The 22,500-nt window shown below is 45.7% G+C and overlaps 1 protein-coding gene across 4 annotated transcripts in view; it reads left to right on the top strand.

The window, feature by feature from the left end:
- The window catches only part of vps13b (vacuolar protein sorting 13 homolog B), a 449,591-nt gene that overhangs the window by 340,978 nt on the left and 86,113 nt on the right, over positions 1–22,500 (top strand). For all 4 annotated transcript variants that reach the window (XM_080427213.1, XM_080427214.1, XM_080427212.1 and 1 more), the window contains exons 39-45: positions 2,904–3,106; positions 4,453–4,669; positions 7,313–7,497; positions 18,408–18,604; positions 20,924–21,105; positions 21,364–21,584; positions 21,823–21,954. In XM_080427213.1, coding sequence (XP_080283339.1) covers positions 2,904–3,106; positions 4,453–4,669; positions 7,313–7,497; positions 18,408–18,604; positions 20,924–21,105; positions 21,364–21,584; positions 21,823–21,954 — 1,337 coding nt within the window. The remainder of the gene's footprint in view (positions 1–2,903; positions 3,107–4,452; positions 4,670–7,312; positions 7,498–18,407; positions 18,605–20,923; positions 21,106–21,363; positions 21,585–21,822; positions 21,955–22,500) is intronic.

Raw genomic sequence — 22,500 nt, 5'->3', positions numbered from 1 at the left:
AATGACGCACGGGGAGGGAGAATGCTTTGATACCTACTGTGTTTGTGCGTGCGTGCTTTTGTGTGTGCTTTTGTGTGTGTGTGTGTGTGTGAGTGTGAGAATACTTCCGTGCATGTTTGTGTGTCTGTGTGAGAGAGTCCGTGTGTGTATACTACGTCTATGTATGAGTGCCTCTATTTAACAGACCGGTTGGGGAGTTCCCTGTTTCTGTCTAGTAAATCTCTCTCATGAAAACAAACCCAGTGTCTGCAGTTCAGAACTAATCTCTCTGTATTGCAAGAGCAGAAAATCTGAGCAGGTAAACTGCCAGCTTGTATCAACCACGTTGGCCCTAAGGGAGATGAGTCATCGCAACGTAATATTTCCTCTTAGATAGATTTATACAAGAAAAGCCTTGATTCACTGGAAGACTCCTGTTGTGTTATTGGGTTCCAGAGTTGAATAAGATATTGCTCAGACTGTCCACAGAGCCAGGAAACATCTGACCACTGTTGTCTGTCATATTGTCTTCTTTATTCCATGTCTGTCTGTCTTTTTATCTATCTATCAGTATTGATGTATCTATCTATATAGCTGTCTACTATATCTTGACTGTTTAAATGTCTGTCTGTATTCAGTTGTCTCTCCATCACTCCATGCCTTCCCATCTCTTCATTCCTACCTCTTCCTCAAGCCCTCCCTCCACCTTCTCCCTTTCTAACCCCTCTCCCCCTTTCTTCCCCTACTCCCTATGATCAAACCCACAGTGTCAACACAGACTCTGTGTTTCATGGTTATTGTAAACAGTTAGGGACCAAAACAAGCTCAGGGCTCTGCGTGGACCTGCAGCTTGTTGTTGCTGTTCCCAGACCTGCAGCCAGGCAGCCTGGGAGCAGTTGTGTGGAGATAAAAGGATCCGTTAAAGTGCTTCTTCTCAGGGCATCATTATTAGTCATCCCAGGCTCAGGCTTCCAAATGGGCTGCTGCTACTGCTGGAGCCGATCAGAACAGCACTCCCATGTCAACAAGAAGCTCAGGGGGGTTTCAAGTCTGGTGATTTATGGGTCCATTGGGCCACCGTAGTCCAGGACGGTCTGTGGCCGCAGGGACACGTCTCTGTTACAAGGGAAAGGAAGAGGGGGGAATGTTGTCCTTGTTTAGTTGTGGTGCTGCTAATGTTCCTCCATGTCTTACTCAGTCACCCATCTATGCTGTTTCTGGTTCCCATTAGAGCTAAAGACAGATATACACTACCTCTCTCCCTGTTTTACTGTTTGTCTTGCTTTCATCTGTGAAAGCTTGTGTTTCTCTGTCTGTCGTGAAGGTACAGATCGGGGTTCATAGACTGTTTTTACAGAGGGTCAGTGGCTGCCACAGCCTTTGCTGACCGGAACTGAACTCCCACGAAGGGAGGCCATGATGGATGGGTAGAAGAGAGTAGAGAGCAGCTGAACTGAGAGGGCTTCAATCTGGTAATATGGAACCATCAGGCCACTGCAGTATTTTGACTATGGTGTGCAACTGGGACCACAGCACATGTCTCTCTCAGGGACACATACTCGGGAGAGGACAGTCTGTTCTGCTTGTCTGTAAGTTGACTGAGCCGGGGATGGCTGTGGTTCTCTTAATTTTCAGAGACAATCCCTGCCTCCCCACCATTGTGTCCTTCTCTGGCACAGATATGGTGCGGCTTTCATTATGCTTTCATTCTGGGAACCAACCAAAAAAATCTCGAAAAACTCGCTAGTACCCTTGACATGCGGGGACCCACCAGAAATTGTAGGCCTGCAACCCATTTAGCTTCCCAATCCGCAGTTTTTAAAAAGCGCTGAAAGTGGAGGAAAAAACAGGTTCATATATACAATAATTGTTACAGGGGGTGTATTGTTCCAGAATCACCCTCACCTGTTTTCAGGGAGCATTCCTGGTTTCTAAACATTGGATGAGCACATGTTTTGGAAGGCCAGTGATGCGACTGATGTGTTTGTATTTTGCGCTGCCTTGATGTTTGGAAGCCAGATTGTGTTAGTTTAGTTCAAAACACAGCGGATAGCGTGCGGCACACTGGATTTGGGAGCGCAACCAATGGTATGCTACCGACCAATATGTTTTTGTTGAAATTCAGATCCATTAATCCTTCTAATCATATAAAATTAAAATGGTTAAATATTACTTGATTGTTCTTTGAAGATGTTGTTTTCTCAGAACTTCGCCATCACTTTGCTAGTTTTAATTCCAACTAGTTTTTTCCAAGTCAAACTGCTGCCCACACGTCTGAGTCTTATTGACCCCCGGTTCTAGACTGCATGCATCACTCATTACTCCTTTTCTATCCTCCTACACCCAGTCTAGGCTGCACACGTCACTGGAACCGCTTTCTTGCTTTCATTCTCTCTTTTTTCTCTTTTTCTCCTTCACTTTAGATGATACGTGATATTATTATTATGTCCTTTCTACATGCACCCCCCAGACCTATTACACATCACTCACAGAGTGATCTCTCTCGCTCACATTCACATCTCTCTCACGCACACATGCACGCACACACGCAAGCGTGCACACACACACACACACACACACACACACACACACACACACACACACACACACACACACACACACACACACACACACACACACACACACACACACACACACACACACTCACATTTGCACTGAAATGGACTACAATGGAAATAAGCTCTCAAGCGTATTTGCGTTCTATCCTTTAGACAGATGTGTACAAGGTGTATATGTATTTTTGTAAATAAAAACATTCAATCAATCAGTCAAACAATCAATCAATCAATCGATCAATCAATCTGTCTCTGTTTCTCTGTCTGTCTGTCTGTCTGTCTGTCTGTCTGTCTGTCTGTCTGTCTGTCTGTCTGTCTGTCTGTCTGTCTGTCTGTCTTAACTTCTAGATCCAGCCCAGGCTGCCTCGGTGATGCTGGAGCTGCAGAATGTGTCGGTGAGAACAGGCCTAAAGGAGCGGAGTCGACTGCTGCTGGGCCCTTTCTCCTGTAGCGCCGCCCTGGAGGCGCGCTGGTGTCGGCACAGTGGCAGCCCTGGACCTGAGCCCGGTCCTGCCAAACTACTGCTGGACCTGAAGGGAGGCCTCCTGCAGGTTCGAATCCTCCCATGTGAAGGGTGGCATTGTTTTGAGAATGAATGGGTCATATTTGATTTTGTTTTTTGAACACAAAATGTTCATGTGGGATGGCATAAGTTCACCTGTATCTTGCATTACTTTATATTCATCACAGCCTCATTGCCCTCACTACTGTGCCTGCACAGTACAGGCCGGCGTGTTAAATTAACACACACACCCTCGATCACAAAGTTCAACAACTATACTTTTACTCTTTTCAACCCAAATCTTGAGTGTGTGCTCAATCTTTCATTTGGTTTTCAATGATCATTTTCTCTACAGTATTCATTAGCTCACACCCTCCACCACAGCCCAGCAAACACTCAGCACTAGTCCACTCACATCCTCACCTCCAACTCACTTCTACCATGGTCTCAATTCTCTCTGCCATTTAAGTGATGACAGTAAGATTTAAAGGCTTCAGTTCCCATATAACCTTGAGTCATCTATGTTGGTTAAGTGATGGAATAATATCAGACTATTTTTAGTACGTTGGGGGGGGGGAGTTATGTTGTGTGTGCCTGTTTCCCTGAGAGGTGGTATGTTACATAATAAGCAAACTGAAAAGTCCCCTTTTTCGATATGACTCTAACTAAGGCTATCATTACTGGTCCAGTATTCCACATTACTTCAGGCCAGGGGAACCCCCCCCCCCCCCCCTTCAGCCATAATGCCTTTATTGCGTGCCCATTAACAGAAAGATCACTCGCAACTCAACACTTAATACATAATCGTACATTTCCCTTTGCAAATATTGCCGTTTGTGGTGTTTTAATCAAGTCCTGCACAAAAACCACCGGAATTCCTTCTGATTCCTTCCTTCTCTCTCGCTCTCTTTTGCCTCTTTCCAAAACCTGAGAAATCCCCAAATTTTCCTGTTTTGAGAGTTTAGTCATAATCCGCCCCTTGCGAGCTGCAGTGAGTGGCGGGCGCGCAGGCAGGCAGCTCCATGTGTGAAGTGTTTTTGACTCAGAGATTCCTGGTCGTCAGGCCAAACCCGAGGCAGGGCTTTGCTTTGATGGAGAGAGGCGAAGGGGAATACCGCCGGTTAGTGTGGAGGATGTTAGCTCGTGTATGGTTAGTGTTAGTGAGGAGGCTATGGGTAACCCCTGACCGCCCGGCTTCCTGTTTTGGAACAGAACGTCAGTTGACTGTCTACCTGTCTCTGTTTCACTGGCTGACTTTGTTTTTCATCTCTTCCACCCTTTTCACCCTTGTCCTCCATCCATCTATCTCTTCCTCTCTTTTTTTATTTCACTCTGTCACTGTCTCTCTCTCCCTCTGTAAATATATGTATATTTATACTTCCTCCGTTTTCCCAGGTCTTTTGGGGCCAGGAGCATCTCAACTGCCTAAAGTTGGTGGAAGAACACCTTCAGGCCTACCTCTTGCTCCAGACAGGGGTGTCGACCGACAATTGTCCCCAAGATAAACCCTGCCACACACAGCCATTGTCCTCCCCGGGTTCCCTCTCACCAAGGACAGAGCACAGTTCAGATGACTTGCGCACAGGACTCTTCCAGTATATCCAGGACTCAGGTGAATGTGAATGCATGCCTGTGTAGAGGGTATATGTTGTTAGACTTCACTTTGAGTTAACTAGTTCCATTTAACCACTTAAACCTATATACTTATTTGACAGGTCCCCCCAGGGGTCTATATATCCTTTTTTGAAAATAGTTTTGTCAAATGTTCGCGTATTTGGGCTGCCCAGAATAGGGACGCTAGGGTTCATGTGCTTAAAGTGACGAGTTAACTCTATGGAACATTTACTTTTCATCATGCACGCCTGCATGGAGGATCATGTCATGAGCAAACATCCTCCATAATTAATTGCTGTTGGCATCTGCTATGTCCACTGGCATTCCCGGATTTCTTCCTACCCAGCACTCAGTGTGGATGATTGTAAACAGGCAGGATGACTTGGCTTGTACAATCCAGTACACTGAATTTAATAGTATGTCCAGTGTGCACTATACATGTACAAGATGGATTGTAAAGTAGGATTTAACAACTGTTTGATAACTACTGGTCCTTTGGTGCCCAGAGTGGTCAGCACTGGTCATTGAATAAATTGAATGTAAAGAGTTCAGGTCAATGATATATATGGTTAGCTAAAGTGAAATATCACTTTAAGATTTGCATTGGCCTAGAATAGATCAAAGTCAGATGAAAAGAGTTTCTGGGGACATGCCCGCCTGGTTCCACTCCGGGTAATACACTGTTTATTCCCCTCCCTCTGCTTATTGCGCACTGTCCTCTGTGACACATGCACGCTCACACACACACGAGAGCACGAGAGCGCGCGCGCGCACACACACACACACACACACACACACACACACACACACACACACACACACTCTTGCGTTATACACAGCAGATCAAACTTCTCTCTGGCTCCTGATCAGCTGTGGTTTGGAGTCTTTGTTTGTTGCACCGTTCTGCTTGGTCTTTGATGCATTTAATATGCAGCCTGCAGAACAGAACAGTGTACAGTAGTAAAGTGGAACAGAGAGGACAATCTGTCAGCAGCATGCTGTCAACAGCCAGGCCAGACCTAGACCCAGACCCAGAGCTCCGAGGCCCACTGACGAACACTGAAGGAGAGAGAGATGGATGAAGGGAGGATAGAAAGATGGATGGATGATGAAAGTGGGGAAGGAAAAGTGCTACGGAGGGAGGGAGAAAAGAAGGTGAAGGAGAAAAGAAGGACGGAGCAAGTTAAGGAGGGAAAACTTTGGAAATAAGTAGCGAAGGATGCACTGAAGGAGGAAAGGAAGGATAGAGAGATGGTGTTGGAAAATGGATGGAAGGATGAAAGGTGGGAGGGAGATATGGAGAGAGGGTTAGAGAGGGAGAGGGGAAGAAGAGATGGAGAAGAGGTGCTTTGGAACAGCTGGAAAGATTCTCTCTCTCTCTCTCTCTCTCTCTCTCTCTCTCTCTCTCTCTCTCTCTCTCTCTCTCTCTCTGGAGGAGCAGTCTCAAACTGACACAAATGAAAACAAAGGGCTCATGAAAGCAACTTGTTCTCCTGTGTCAAGCCCCGTTCACAAACAAAAGCTTCAGCAACTGATACAACAATACGGCGTCCACCTTCAAGTGGCCAGCTTAACGCTTCACTTCAAAGGAAAATAAGCCGTGGTGGAATTGTGCAGCCTTTTAAAATATGATTTTGTGGAACGAGGAGCTCTGGTGTTGTTTGTAGCCCTCGGGGGCCAAGCAAAGCAAAGCAGCCGTTCTGTGCTTCAAATAAACATTTTTCCAAAGGACTTGAATCCCAAACAGCAGCCATGGCTAAAGTCAAACACCACTCAGAGGTTTAGATCCTGTGCTGGACCTCCTCTCACAAGAGTCTGCAGGTGCTCGGTCTGGTTCAATCAATGGTTGTTTATTCAATGGCAAAATGTTTACTCACTGGCTTTGTTTATCCACTACTTCTGAGGCATGTAAACATTCTGAAAGCACGGAAACTTCAAGATATTGTGTTGCAGGGTTAGATTCCACAGTAGAACTAGACATAACAGCTTCACAGCACTGCAGACTATGGCTGAATGTCAGTCACAATGGCCTCTTTTTGGCACAGCGGACCGATTTGCCAAGACGGCATGAAGTGGCATATGATTGAGTTCCATTTTAACTGGGATTTTTGTCTCAGCTTCTATTAGACCTTTTTTGTAAACTGTAGGTGCAAGGCAGCAAATAAAAGTGCAGAACCTTAAATCATCATGTTTATTTGGAGAAACATTTTCATGGCTAGGCACCGAAGGGGCCATTCTTGTAGAACAGAGTTGTTCTGTATTGTATATCTGTACCCATAAAAGTACAGTAGACATCTGTATGTCCCCACAGACGTAGACTAATCACAGACTGCAAAACACAGCTCAGCTGATGCTGCTAAACTAATCACAGCTTATCTCAGCTGCTACGCTCATGTTAGCACATTAGAGCATCATTGGTGCTTCGTTCACACCTAGTAACTTGCTATCCCTAGCTACAGATTGCATGGAAGCCACATTAGTCTCTGTCTTGTTTATATGAGCAGCAATTAGTTTTTTTTTGTTCACTGAAATTAATTGTTTTTCCATGTTAAACCACAGAACTTCCAAGATTGGTTCTTATGTTTTTTTTTTAATCTTGTCTCTTCTTCTTCTTGTTCTTCTTCTCTGGTTGTGTCCATAGCCTCCCAGAGGCTGCCGGGTTCGTATGAAGTAGTGTTCTACAGTGAGACAGAGGACAGTCCAGGTGTGATGATGTGGAGGTACCCTGAGCCACGTGTTCTCACGTTCGTCAGAATCACGCCGGTCCCGTTCAACACTACAGAGGACCCCGAGATCAGCACCGCTGACCTGGGGGATGCACTGCAGGTATGGACTGACACACACACACACACACACACACACACACACACACACACACACACACACACACACACACACACACACACACACTCACACACACACACACACACACACACACACTCTCACACACACACACACACACACACACACACACACACACACACACACACACACACACACACACACACACACACACACACACACACACACACACACACACGCAGATCTGTGCAAACATTTACTGTAATATTCGAAGTGCTGACCGGCAGAACTGAGTTTAAAAAGTTGATTTGCATACTCTTTGCACTCTTGTGTGCTTGCTTCCTCTGTCCCTAGTGGCGATTAGAAGGATCACAGGTTTGATCCTTCAGCTATTCAAAGAGTGGCAAAACAAAGCCATCCATCCTGTCACAATGTCCTTCAGTAAAATACCCTAAATCTGTCCCGGCTCACTCATCATAGGTCACTCTGGATTAGAGCCTCAGCTGCTTAGAAATGTAAAAACGAAGATTCATGATCTGTTCAGCTGATGCCTCTGTGGTAAAGTCGGGTCAACTTTTTGTTTTGGATATACATAGTGAACGTGTATACGAGGATGTAAAGTGGTCTTAGAAGTCCCACAACTGTGAAGGAGGTGAAAGAGAGAGAGATGGTGTAAGATGAGAAGAGAAAGCTGCAGTGCACAGACATACCCCCCCACCCCCCTCTCCCCCTTCGCTCCCCTCTGCACCTCCTCTGCAGTGAAAGAGAAATAAACTGTCTTCGAGTTGGGCCGCTCGCCACAGCCGCGTCCCACAGCGTCCTCTGAAATCATCCTCACGAGAGCTCCCGTACCGCTCCATGTTATTGAAAGACAGAGCCCCCCCCCCCCGCTGTCCTTCAAACATGTAATACATGCTCGGACAGCTGCACAAGTCATCATGGGAACCTGCGGCGTGAGTGGCCAGGTGTCTCTGCCCCCAGATGAGGTTATATTTTGGCAGCCTGCAGCAGCTACTGCAGTCTGCAGGGCCTCAGCAGGGGTAGGGGGGTCAAGACGTCCCTTTCTCTCCTCTCCTATCACTCTTCTTCAATCCCACTGTATGTCCCGCCCCGCTCTCCAGATTGTCCGCCTACGCCCCCCATCACCTCCCGATCTAGGATCCACCTCTCCACCCTCCTTTGTTCTACTCTACTCTCCTGTCCTCCTTGTCTTTCCCCTATTCCCTTGATTCCTCCCCCTTCAGAGGCAGAAGCTGCATTTACTGTACCCCTCTACTCCTTTACTGTCCTCCTGCACCCCCCCCCCCCCCCCTAGCCTCCCTCCCTGGGCTGCTGGCCTGGATACCTTCAATCACTTCACCTCAGGCCGTTCCTGTCTGTCTGTCTGTCTGTCTGTCTGTCTGTCTGTCTGTCTGTCTGTCTGTCTGTCTGTCTGTCTGTCTGTCTGTCTGTCTGTCTGTCTGTCTGTCTGTCTGTCTTGGTGTCCAGGCAGAGACATGTAGGGGTTACAAGGTGCTGCAGATGTCTGGCATCACTCCGGGGTCTCACAGCTGCTAAGTCTATAATGAACAAGTCCCCTTGATGATTTGGCTTTGTATGGAGTTACAGTAGAACTGTACAGGGATGAAGAAAGAGAGAGAGAGAGTTGATGGATGTGTGTGTGTGTGTGTGTGTGTGTGTGTGTGTGTGTGTGTGTGTGTGTGTGTGTGTGTGTGTGTGAGTGTGAGAGGAATGAATGGAGGAGAGGGGAAGAGAGAGATGGACAGGGATAGATGGTCGAGGGGGGTTGGAGGAGTGAGAGATTGACACAGAGGGAGGTGATGTCTTCAGCGTCGCTCGCGGGAGCCTCTCACTGTAAGCCGATACGTGTGAAAATACATTTTCTCTCGATCAGGAGGGAGAGAGAGAGAGGCTGATTTTTCATGAGTTGATGAAACGCAGGGGCTGGTGAAACCCCCCGTGTGCTGTCTCTGACAGGAGAGACAGGGAGCTGGGATCCACCACAACACCACACATGCAAGTGCTCACATCCATGCAGGAATGCACACACATGTGCGCAAACATACAGTACAAACTACATCTACAGATATCGCATTATGCACAGACGGTAGTGGTATCCTACAGAGTGTCAGTATTAATGAGATGGATGATCTTTGTGCGTGTTTTTGAATTGCCACGCATGCATGTGTGTTCGTAAAAGTGTAAAGCCTGATTTATACTTAGTTGTGCACTGGTGTCTCACACGGCAAAAGAACAGATCGACAAGCTCACAACGTATTGCGCTGCGACGTGTTGCGAGCTTGTAGATCGGCTGTTTTTGGTGCTAGACACGGCGCACAACCAAGTATAAATCAGGGGTAACTCGGGGGGAGAGGGGGGCCCGTCCGTGGATGATGAACATGTGGTTTCCACATCATCCTCTCCTCTCTTGTCTTCTGGCGTGGCCGTGTCTCCTCTGACAAGTCTGTTAAAAGGAATCAGGTGATGAGTCTTCCATGGGGGAGGTGATGAAAGGAGGAGGCTCCCAACGCCCATCTATTACTAAAAACAACTCCATGTGAGGCTGGGACGTGACGGGATGGTCTCTCTGTGGGGGGACCAGATGAAGCCAAGGTTATACATGGGGATCATTGTTATATATATACAGCTACAAAAACTGTCTAAACAGTTCTGCAACATTAGGGATCCCTATCGGCTGTTAAAAAAGCAGAAATCTGGCTTGCATCTACATTAACCAATCCATTCAATTCAATTCAATCCATTATTGCATACCATTTGTTCGTGTGATGTACAAATTTATGATTTTTATAATAGGAGTCAGTTCGTGTGTATTCCAAATAGAGTTTTCATCAAGGGCATTGTTGTTATCGTTCATGTGAAGTGTATTCAATATTGTATATTTACTTGGCTTAAACCCACTGATGAAAGCTGATCTGGTGTATTTTGTCAACACCATTGGATACAGTATTGTGTATCTGGGGCCATTTGAATGCAAGTGATTGTGGAGTAATTATGAGACACTGGATCTGTATTATTGATGTGTCACCACAGCCTCATATTTTCATCCTAACGCTCTCACAGAATAAGCCCCCCCCCCCCCCCCGTGTGTGTGTGTGTGTGTGTGTGTGTGTGTGTGTGTGTGTGTGTGTGTGACTGTGTGTGTGAGAACAGAGCAGGGTGGGGTGCAGCAGGGTTTGTGGGGGTTATTTGGACAAGGCCCCTCCGTCATTAGCCAAGCTCATTGTGATCCCAGATTTAACTGATTTCAGCCTCTGGCGCACATTGTTGATTTTTTGTTTTATTTTAATGCTTTCCTTTATGTGAAAACTTCAAAAGATCTCAATTAATTCATTTTTTATTTGAAGGCCAGAGAAAGTCCAGCTACAGGGAACGGAAATGCTGTCATAAAAGTCCACAAAAGCCGTAATGGCACAGTTTCTGCTCCGACTGAATTCCGTTTACTTCACATGAAAATGAAGGAGAGCAAGAGAGAGAAGGAGAGAGTAGAGCTATAAGAGAAAGAGGGCTGTGGTAATTTCTCAGGCCTCTAAAATTACCATGCTGCAACGCAGAGATGGAGATATGGAGAGATGGAAACGCAGATAGAGAGATTTTGAGAAATGGAAAAGAGAGAAAGCTTTCTTGGTGAGACATCTCATTTGCTCTGTATCATGCAGACAGTGAGTGCAAGGTTTTTCTTGAGCACCTGGGTTAAGAGAAGCCAAGGACAGGAGGTGTGCAGATGAATGGAACACAGCTGGTTCCTCATCTCTCTCCACTCCCTCCCTCCTTCTCCCCTTTTTCTTCTTCACTTAACCCCCCTCTTACTTTTCGTACCACTTCCCTCTTTCTTCTCTCCTCCCTTTCTCTACTCCCCCCCGCCCCCTCTCCTCTCCTCTCCTCTCTCTCTCTTCTTGCTCAGAATAGAATGAGAGGAGGAGGAGGGTGGGTTTCCTGCTCCGGGGCTGCGCCGCTCACTTGTCCCCAGAGCAGATCATATTAACATTTTATAAAATCAAGATTTCCTGCATTTAAATAGTTGTGGTTTCACGACTGGTTCCAGTATCTCGGAGGGGGAATTCAAACCACCTTCCATTACTCAAAGACCAATTGTTGCCCGTGCTGTTTTTACATACAGTAGGAGGCAAGGCAGGGGTAGGGGTGGACTTCCTGGGTTTGAGGAAGGACAGCACCCTCTGTATATAAGCATTCAGGGGGTCCCACCTGCAAAATGATGATGAGATGGTAGTAGGAAAAAGGATTGGGGCGGTGGGGAGGGAAGGAGGGAGGGAGGGATGGATGGATGGAGGAAGGAGAGGAGGAGGATGACTCATTCTCACCTTCTCTCTCCACCGTGTGGTCCCGTCCTCTGAATCATAAGCAGGTGTCCTGGTTGCTGATGCTCTCTGTGGGGTTCTGCAGCCTGAGAAACGAGGAGTAAACACAGGAGCTATGATTCAGCCTCAGCACGGCTCATGGGAAGAAAGAGATATATTGGTGTTTAGAGCAAGAGCTATAGTTCAGGCTCAGTTCATGACGAACCAATGGCACGCACACACATACTCACACACACACACACACACACACACACACACACACGCACACACACACACACCGTGCGCCGTAGGCCCATACTTGCTACTCATGACATCCAAATATATAAATTTGATCACCTACTCACTCTTTCAGCCAGTCACCCCAAATCACTCCCGTGTGCATACATCTCACACCCTCTGCCAGCCCCCCCCCCCCTGCCCCCATCCCCGCCTTACTGGGAAGCGCGTGACGCCCACTCATGGCCCAGCAGGGGTTCTGCTCTGCCATCATGGTTCCATTGGCCTGGGACCCACGTTATAAAAGCTCTATGGCCTCAGATGACCCTGCAGTATCCAAGTCATAAGCGTTGTTGCAGCTGTTACGGTTCTGTCATTGTTGTTATTATGAGGAACGTGGGTCCATCGTCTTCTCGCCTCGTTCCTTAAATCGCTCTCTCAACTTCACATCCTCTACACGCCCGCTTTTATTGATACGTACTAATTCTCGGCCTCATTAGTGAAAATATGCGACCTTTGGGGGGATTTAAAAACTGGGTGAGTTAGCAAAGCTTTTCACTTCAAATGAATGTTGGGGACTAGAAAGAGTATGGTTTGGCCAAGATAACTATTATTTTAGTGGGACTGCACTCAAGCAGGGCTGCATTAGTCACAGCTAATGCACTGTGAAAATAAAACTGTCCATGTGGTTAATTTGATGTTGAGGAGTTTTTACACCTCATCCACCAAACCTTCAGACCCCTGTTAACCCATTTAGACCGGGAACCTCTAACTATACCTTTCAATGCGGGAACCCCTAATTTATTTTCAGAAAACGTAGGTCAGGAAGGTGTTTTTAGAATCGGCCTCAGGTCTAAATGGGTTAAACATTTTGCATTACAGAGTAAGAAAAAAAAAAACATTGAGTGCAAAGATCTCAGGCCGGGCTTATTCCTGATTTTCCACACTGATTAATTCTAGCATATATTGGCCCACCTGAGACACAATATCCAGAGTCATTTTCTGAACAATTTTCATTACATCTCCTGAATAAACATTTGCTCAGGCTGATGTCAATTCAATTTGTCTGCTGGCTGATAAGAAGTAGCTAGCAGTGGAACTTTCAGTGGAATAACAGAAGACTTAATGGTGCTGTTGATATTGTTAATAAAAGTAGCGACAGACAAAGCAGTGGACGTCAGTGTCCACAGACCCAGAGTGAGCTGTGGGAGTCTTCTGTTGCCGGGTCATATTTGAATTTAGCTCTGATCACACCAGTGTCAATTATGTACTGAAATCCTTTCATTGGCTTTGAGTATTCACCTCGGTCTGCCTGGAACAATATGTTTGGTTCCGTTGTGCCAGACTAGATGTTTCAAAGGTAATTGATCTATTTAGGGTAGCACTGACTAAGGTTTGGCAGTTAAAGATGACAGTGACAGGGAGGGAAATCAGATCTCTAAATACTCGCTGCTGCCAGCAGCCTTGGAAATAAATATATTTATAAATAGTTTTGAATTTTTACACTACTAGGGGAGTCTGATTTTACTTTCCTGGCATTTGAGCACCTTCAAAATGGAAACATTACTGGAAAATGAAGATAAACTTTGAGCTGCCAGTTTGCCCTGGGGTCTAGCTGCCAGGCCTACTGAAAGAACTGGAGGAAAACACAGATTGGAGCCATCCAGTCAGTGGCATGTCAGCTATTCATGGGGTTCATGTTGTTTATCAGATAAGGTACACATGCAATCAGGCAGTGGAAAATGACTCTGTCCAGACACACATGCATATGCCGTCAGGCATGTCTTACACAGGTGCCTCTTACTCAACATGGCCGACTTAAGCCGAATTTCTTTTTTCCCCTCCTTCGTTCTCGGTCCACCTCTTTGTGTGCTTATCATTTTCATCTGCCCCTCGCTCCCCCAACAAGGCCACTTGCACAGCCGGAGCCAGGGGGATCAAGCCAATGCAGCCGTGTAAATGTATTCTCTCTACCACCGTATAGTTTGTACCTTACATATTCATCTCTGTATGCCGTCATGTGTATAGAATATCACAGCAGAAATGAAAACACCCAGGGTGTTCGGTAACATAATTCGAGGAATCCTCTGTGGGGATTTGGTGGCTGAGCGTTGGGGTAACGGGTGCACAACTCTGTCAGGTACGATTATGGGAGGTCGATTCCAGGAAAACCTGTGTGGCATTTTGTGCATGATGTAAGCTAAGGTTACCTCATTTACTGCTTTCTAAGCTGAGGATGAACACATGCATGCATGCATGCATGCGCGTGCGTGCGTACGTGCACACACATAGAGAAACACCTCAACGGCCCCGTTGACAGGTCCACCACTTTGGCCCTTGTTCAGGAAGTCTTATAACTCCACCAGTAGAATGAGAATTTGTCCTACCCCCCACCACACACACACACACACACACACACACACACACACACAAGCATGTGTCTGACTGCCTGGCAGCTTTCAGGTATGCTGAGAGCTCTCTGCCACTACTAATCAGTCAGTAGCTCGGTACCACAGGTGGCCATTGGAACCTGAGATCCTGCTTCAGCTCACACAGCAGGGCCAGACACATTTATGCTAATTACCAACATACAATGTGAGAAGAGTGAAAGACGCTATACCAGTCATCACATAATGTGAGAACAAGATTTGCCTCGGGTGATCGTTATTCAGTGTGAGAATGAGCTACAGGACCCTTCAGGGTGATTTACACTACACCGCGACCACTGAAACTAGCTGATCTATAAGCTCACAACGCATTGCGCTGTGATGCGTTGTTAGCTTGTAGAGTTGCTATTTGTGATGCTCGACACCGTGCGCAACGAAGTATATCGAGCCCTTTAACGGCCGCCTTGCAGTGTAAAGTTTCTCCGGGTGAAGTTATGCTGCGGTCATACATGTCGTTATGGAGATGAGGTGTCCTCAGGCTGTGTTGGTGGTCTGTAGTGGAACCATTGTAGTTTTTCAGGCTAGACAAGAAATTAAAGATTCGGTTTTGTCTGAAATGTATTAAAACTCAAAAGTTGCGAGTAGCGCAGACACTATAAAAACACGCTCGCATTCCTGTTGTAAAAGAGGGATTCCCCGTGTCTAGAAAGAGTCAGGGAAGCATCCGAGCAGTTGATGAGTAGCAGACCACTGCAGTAGTTTAAAACTCGATGACTAACTGGGGGATACACAAGGCTGAGGTAGTACCTGCTGTACAATAATAGAGCCTTACAGTAATCCTGCTGCTGATGAGTAATAGCGGGATGTTTGCTATCTGTTTGGTTGGAGTGGAACCTTAGGTTGAAGAGATGAGCACCTGAGGGATAGATTAGTACAATATCCTTTAGTGCCAAACTGATGAGTTGGTTAACTGGAGCCAATAGCATATGCTACAAGATACAATAAGAGGCTGTTTGGCTTGTTGGCGCAAAGGCTTTGCTTGTAGTGATGAATCCTCATGGGACACGTTAGTATAAAAGGGTATCTTTTCTATAGAAACATAAACCTCACATAAGAAATCTGCACAGACAACATAAATCCTCTGACATCTAGTTGATTTGACATCTAGAGGACAGAGTACCCTATAACATTTGTTTGTCTAACTTCGGGGATAACTTGAGGATAAATGGAGCTTTGTCAGTGACCAGAGGATACATTACAAATATATACCAACGCGTCGTCCAGTGAATGTTCATTTATTGTTTCAAATCACACATTGTGATAGTGGGCCTGCAGGGCTAGTGCCTTGTGAGTGTCTCTAACTGTTGCGGTAGTGAGAACGTTTAAACAGATCGAGGTCTCTGGGTAACTGCATAAAGACTCATATTAAAGCACGTGGGTGGTCACCCAGCACTTTGGTCAAATTTATGAAAGTACTCAGAGACTTCGATCGGCTGTCAGACCCAAAGAGCAGCAGGTTGTGAAACATTGTGGTGAAGTAGAATAGTTTCCTTTTGAATGGCCACAAATCCTTATACTGTAGTAATTCGGTGCTTGTGATGATGAGTATCGGGGGCTGCAGCCAACTGAAGTACAAGAACTATCTACTGTACAGCATCTGGCTGTCAGGAAGATAAAGGAGGGCTGATCTCGCTAAATTAACAGGATCATCCCTCACTCTCCCTTGGTAAGAACCTAACAGTACTTAACAGGAGGTGGGCTCCGCCCAGAGCGCTTTACTTTCCAAAATCTGGGAGAAAATAATGGAGCCAAACAGAGAGAGAGCAATTAGCGGTGATCATTACCGTCTTTGTTTTAATGGATGTCAGCAGATCGTAGCTGGCTGTATGGTAAGGAGGGCTAAGATAGTCATGATTCTTGATATCCCTCCCTTCTAATGCATACAGTACATGGTAACACGTGTTTTATGAGCAGAGATGGGAATATCGGCATGCATGAAAAAATAACATTTGACATTTTGTCCCGAGGGTGTCGCTAGAATCCTCCAAGGAGCATGAATGCACTCAGCAATTTCCATGGTAATAGATTTTGAGATGCTTTGTGTGCAAGTGAAAATTGTGGCCTAAGACAGAGGAAAAGCCAGGGGGTCAGTAGGTTTAATTCTCTTGGGGCATGAAGATGTGCAGCTTATTCAATGGCAATCCAACCTGCAGTTTTTGCAGTATCTTCTGTCCGTCCAAAGGATTGGAGGACAGATAGCAAACTATAGAAGTCAGTCATAGCCAATCGGAATGGAATATGAAAAATCTGACTGACACATCTCGTTATATGACTCAAGAGATCATGTGCACCGTTTTGCATGACGTTTGAACAACATTTGTAGGAGTAGTTGCAAAACATTTGTGTGCCACCTAGAGTGGGGGAGTTGCGTCATGATCCAAGGAATCCAGGGGATTTCTTTTTTGTACAACCTACGGTTCAAGAGTTATAGGCCAAAACGTGATGCGGCCCATTATAGTGCCACCGTGAGGCCTATTTGAAGAATTCGGATCAGAGGGAGTGTTTCACGCAGATCTGTCCAACGATACCGGCGATTAGCTGAACAGACAGACAGACAGACAGACAGACAGACAGACAGACAGACACACACACACACACACAGACAGACACAAGCAAAAACATAGTCTCCGGTCTGGCGGAGACAAAAAGAATGAAAAACGTTTAAAAGGTAGGGAAACAGATAAGGGACAACTTCTGATATTTCAATACTAATACATATCTAGACAACAATATCAGTTTTTTTATATATGCAAATGACTTGAAATTTGAAGTTCTGAAAAGGTGACTGTACATGTTGCAGAATGGAATTACACAGGGTTGACATCACGAGTGGAGGACGTTGCTCATACATACTGACAGTACTTGGTACAACATTGACCTATAAAAGAACATTATAAATGTCTTGCATTCAAAACCAGCTATACTTGTGATGTTCTGGAAAGGTCTCTACTAAATTTGAAATTAAACGTATATTGATGATATACTGTAAGTATCCATGTGTTTGTTTACAGTATACAGAGTTTGGCAGGGTGGACTTCTTCCACTCCTGACATCACAAACCTGCTCACCTGCATGATTATTGAATGTTCCTGCTCAAACAATGATTTCCAACAGTTATGAAACGTTTTTTTTTTTATGAGAATGCCAATTTATAACATAAAATTTATGTTTTTTTCCCCACATTGTTTAAATTTCTAGCATTTAGACATATCTGTTGCCCTGCCTTTAAGTGTATACTGTTCTGCAGTGTGTTTAACCTCACATATAGTGAAGCTAAGGGGTATGGGTAAAGTTTATTGTCCCAGAGAGGAAATTTGTCTTGGGTACAGTGCTACAGTCCATTACTTTCACATAAAAACATTACAAAAACCTTTATGGCTTGTATAACCTTTTATAATGGTCGAACATATTTGAAACAATAAGTTGGGCTTACGATGTGGTCATTGCCCCTAATCAGCCATCTTTGGCGCTACGCCTGACACTGGCCTCTCTGGTGCGACGCAGCAAGCCCTGCCTTTTTTTATTAATCTAAAGAGTTGGGAAACAAACTCAAACACATTAATAAAATATATTTATACTGTAAATAAATAAATAAATATAATATAAATATTTTTTATTACATCAGGCTTACAGGCTTAGGAGTTTTATTTGAGAGTTGGGGTTGCGCACAAACTGCAACAGGAATTTCCTCATTGCTCGTATATATATACCTAGTGTGTAAAAAGGTACGTATAAATGTAGGTTTGAATATTATGTGCTGTTTCTAAACTTCCAGATGCCTCTCAGTGTGGAGCACTGGGAAGACCTCCAACAAGGCTTCTATTCCTGTTCTTACCCCATCGCTGCTAACAGTAATGTTGGAAAGACATAAAGAGAAATAAACATGTTTTAGGGTACCGTTTTTCAGTTGCATGCCATTTTCTTTTCCCTCCAGGTGCCGTGCGGCCTGGAGTACTGGGATGAGCTCCAGCAGGCCTTTGTCCCCTACCGGGAGTTTAACCTGTCAGAGAGCAGCGCCTGCCAGCTCCAGCTGCCCAGCCTCAACCTCACCAACCAGCAGAAGGAGCTGGTGGCCTCCGACCTCTGGAGGATTGTACTGAATAATAACGGAGATGGAGGAGATGAGCAAAGGTAAGAGGGGAAAAGAGTGTGTGTGTGTGTGTGTGTGTGTGTGTGTGTGTGTGTGTGTGTGTGTGTGTGTGTGTGTGTGTGTGTGTGTGTGTGTGTGTGTGTGTGTGTGTGTGTGTGTGTGTGTGTGTGCGTGCGCAGTACACGTACAGTCAGTATGTGTAAGTAGTATTACCTTGAATAATTTGGTAGTTGATAATGATAGCTTTCTACCACCAATTGCTTCTGTAATCCTCCTAGTGTGTGCTATTGTCCTCACACATGTCCGTATTGTAAGTGTGTGTGTGCACATGCTCGTGCTTGCAAATAAATGCATGTACAGTATGTATAAGCCAACATATGCATGTGGACATACTGTGTGTGTGCATGTGCGTGTGTGTGTGTGTGTGTGTGTGTGTGTGTGTGTGTGTGTGCCTGTGCGTGTGCGTGTGTGTGTGTGTGCCGTCCGGTGTGAGGCAAAGCAGAGAGGGAGAGCGCCCAGGCCGGCGAGCACAAAAGCTAGCAGTGTGCGTCCCTCGCCCCACATCTGGTGTGCAGGAGCAGGGAGCGGGCTTGGAAGGCGTTCAGATCAGCCTAATGAGATTTCCCAGCACACCAAGTGCCTGTCAGGGCCCATCCGGATTCCTTCCTGCTTACCTTGAGTGTATCTAATCGGGGAGGGGAGGGGAGGGGAGTGGGGGGGGGAGGGGGTAGCAGCTCACGGGAAGTAGAGTAAAACCTCCTTTTGGTGTGGCTCATACGTTCCTGGGTTGGGCTGAGTTGGGTTGGGTTGGAGCCGGCCTGCCAAGTACTGTAACACCTCAAAGGCAGAGTGCTTTCTTAGGGCTAATTCATACATCGTTGTATGGCTGGATTGCTTGCTGAAAAATAACGGATCTTCAACTAGATCAGTTATTCTTCGGTAAGCGACGTGGTTATACAACCAGGTAAAAATTCTCGGCTCCCACCACCCACTGTCTCCTTATCTCTGTATCTGTTACGGCTCAACATCTCCTCTTTCTGCTTCACACTTGTTCTGTCTGTCTGTCTGTCTGTCTGTCTGTCTGTCTGTCTGTCTGTCTGTCTGTCTGTCTGTCTGTCTGTCTGTCTGTCTGTCTGTCTGTCTGTCTGTCTGTCTGTCTGTCTGTCTGTCTGTCTGTCTGTCTGTCTGTCTGTCTGTCTGTCTGTCTGTCCTGTCTGTCTCTCAGTCTCTCAGTCTCTCAGTGTCTCCTTCTCTCTCTCCTCACTCCCTTGCTTCCTCCACTGGGTTTAGGGAACTTTTTAGTAGAAGCGAACTGCCAAGCCCACATTCTGTGTGGCTTAAAGAGCTCCAGAGGAGCAGAATGGGAGGAATAAGAAAACATGCACAAGAGAAGAAACTCAACCAAAAAAAGCCCCTACAGTACCAGATCCAGTGTAAAGCAAAATATACATCTGCGTTTCATTATAATCATACTCCAAACACTACATTTCCTTTATGTTTAAATTATTTGTCCTTTTTGATCAAAATTGATTCCCTTCCCTTACTCGCTCGTTTCATCTGCCTTGCTTCAGTTTCCACCAGAAAAAATAACTTGGCCGCCCTGCCAACTGGAAGTAATGAAAATTGTCAACATATGATGCTTATCTTTTTAAGGAGCGCTCTGCTGCACCAGCGTTTTTTGGGGTCTTGAACGTTTCCTCCTGGAGTTTTTATGGTGGATCATGGTAGCAGCAAATTACAGAGCAAATGGTCATTCACTTCAATTACCTTCCATTCACCATCATCAGCCATGACGTGCAATTAATGTCCATGGAGTGGGTCTCCTGGCAACCCACAACAGTAACAGCCTACCTAGACTCATAGCTCCGGTTGGTATGGGAGGCCATTCTGTACGCTGCCAACTCTTTCTGTCCCATGTCTGTTTTAAAAATCATAACATTATTTTAGCTGTAGATTTTTATCGAGGAATTCACACAGTATTGAAGCAATGAACAAGTGATACTGAAGGAGCATTCAGCCACTAATATGAATCAGGCTATAATAATTGGTGAGGAGAATGGTTGTGGCTGTTATTTCCCCCCCACCATCTAACAGACGACGCAAAGTCAATAACTGTTGACTAGTTTTACCCTGAAGGCCCTCAGAAGCTGAATCGTGTTGGTCCTCCTCTCCTCTCCTCTCGGCTGAAGTATGCCTGCCATGTAAACTAAATGTCTGTTTGATTTCCCCAATGTGAAAGCCTGCCACTCACTCTTTTTCAAGTTTGCTTTGAGTATTTTACACTTTTATCACTCACAAAAAAGAAAACCTCTAAATATGTTTTTGTTTGCTTGCTTGATCTCCTTCCTATTGCTCGCCAGTTCGGACAGTGAGTCTGGCTCCCAGCTGCCCTGCGACCAGCTGGTGTCTCCCACGGCGTTGGCAGCATGTACGCGTGTGGACTCGTGCTTTGCCCCCTGGTTTGTCCCCTCCCTGGGAGTTTCACTGCAGCTGGCCCAGCTGGAGCTGCATCTCTGCCATCACCTGGAGCAGCTAGGCACAGGTAGGAGACGTAGCAGCAGTCAGAATGATGGACCTCATAGACAGTGGTGCCAGATGTAACGTTACTGCATTGGCACAAGGCAAGGAAATAATGCAATAAAGCACTCTCTTCCTTTTAGCAATAGAATGGGCTCAGACCTACTTGACGATACATCATCCTATTGATGGGGAAAACACATTTTAACAGACTTTTATAGTCAGATGTTTTGCATTGTGAATGTGTCAATGTTGACATGAATGCTGTCTATCGCTCCTTCAGTTCCATCTCAGCGCCTTCGCCCCTTCCTGCCTGACAGGAAGTTACCTCAGGAGCAGGAGTTTATGGTGGTTGGTACCCAGGACCCGCGGGTGTTCCTACGCCAGTGGAACAATAGAGACAGTCTCTGTCAGGAGTTCCACTTCTCTACCCAACTGGAATGCAAGCTGCTGGAGTACCGAAATCTAACACTCCTCCATTTCCTGCAACCTTTTGTACTACAGGTGGGACTGTAGTGACAAATGCTGGCCTATATACAGCTACAGTTATGTATATTGATCCAAATATTTCTCTTCAGAAGTCATGGTTGTTATTAGGGATATTGATCAGCATGATGTTTCATTATATACGAACTGAAAATACATTTTATCTTTAAGCCAGAAATGTAACCCAGCTTCCATGTTTTTGCACTACAAATTTCAACCAAATGAATGTAATGGCCTCTTGTCCTGTGTGTCCCAGGGCCAGGCTGCTGCCACTCTATCCCCTCAGAGTTCCCAATTGGACGGGAACGTGTTTGTGGACCCCGTGTTCCTCAACATCAGCCAGTATGCCATCCACACCTTGGACACTGCCCTGCTCAGCTGGCAGCAGGTGAGAGACCGGACCCAGAAACTGCATCTCACATTGGATATAGACGTTTTCAGGCTGTAAACAATAACACTGCTGCCCATAATCTAAAGAAACACTTGTTTGTTAGTTAGCTACCTGCTTACTGTAGCTTCTGTACATAAAATGTCCATAACATTGTGCAAGGCTCTAAGAATTGCAATGTCTGTTGGTTGGTTCAAATCGCTAGTTCCGGTTGGGTGTGTCAGGAGCAGCACAGCCGAGACCGCTGGTGGGGCCTTTAGATTCATTGTCTTGTTTATCCATTATTACCAGCTCTAGCGGTCAATTCGCTTTGAGCCTACCCCTTGCCCCCTATAATGGCGTATTAAAGGCCATTGGATGTTGGCAAGGGATTTCTCCCATCTCTCTTAGACTGTTGAAACCCATCTATAGACCATCACAACAGTGGTCCTTAAATACTGGTTTGTTTTATGTCTTATGGCTCATGTTTCTACTGAGAGTAAGAAAGTCAGTCCCTTAAAAGTGATCATACAAAGACAACTTCCAGTGTCTCCCTTGCGTTTTAGC

The sequence above is a fragment of the Gymnoscopelus braueri genome (genome assembly GCF_963280865.1).
Source record: "Gymnoscopelus braueri genome assembly, chromosome: 4".
NCBI classification, from domain to species: Eukaryota; Metazoa; Chordata; class Actinopteri; order Myctophiformes; family Myctophidae; genus Gymnoscopelus; species Gymnoscopelus braueri.
Note: the sequence above shows the minus strand (reverse complement) of the source record. Positions and strands in the feature narration are given on the sequence as shown.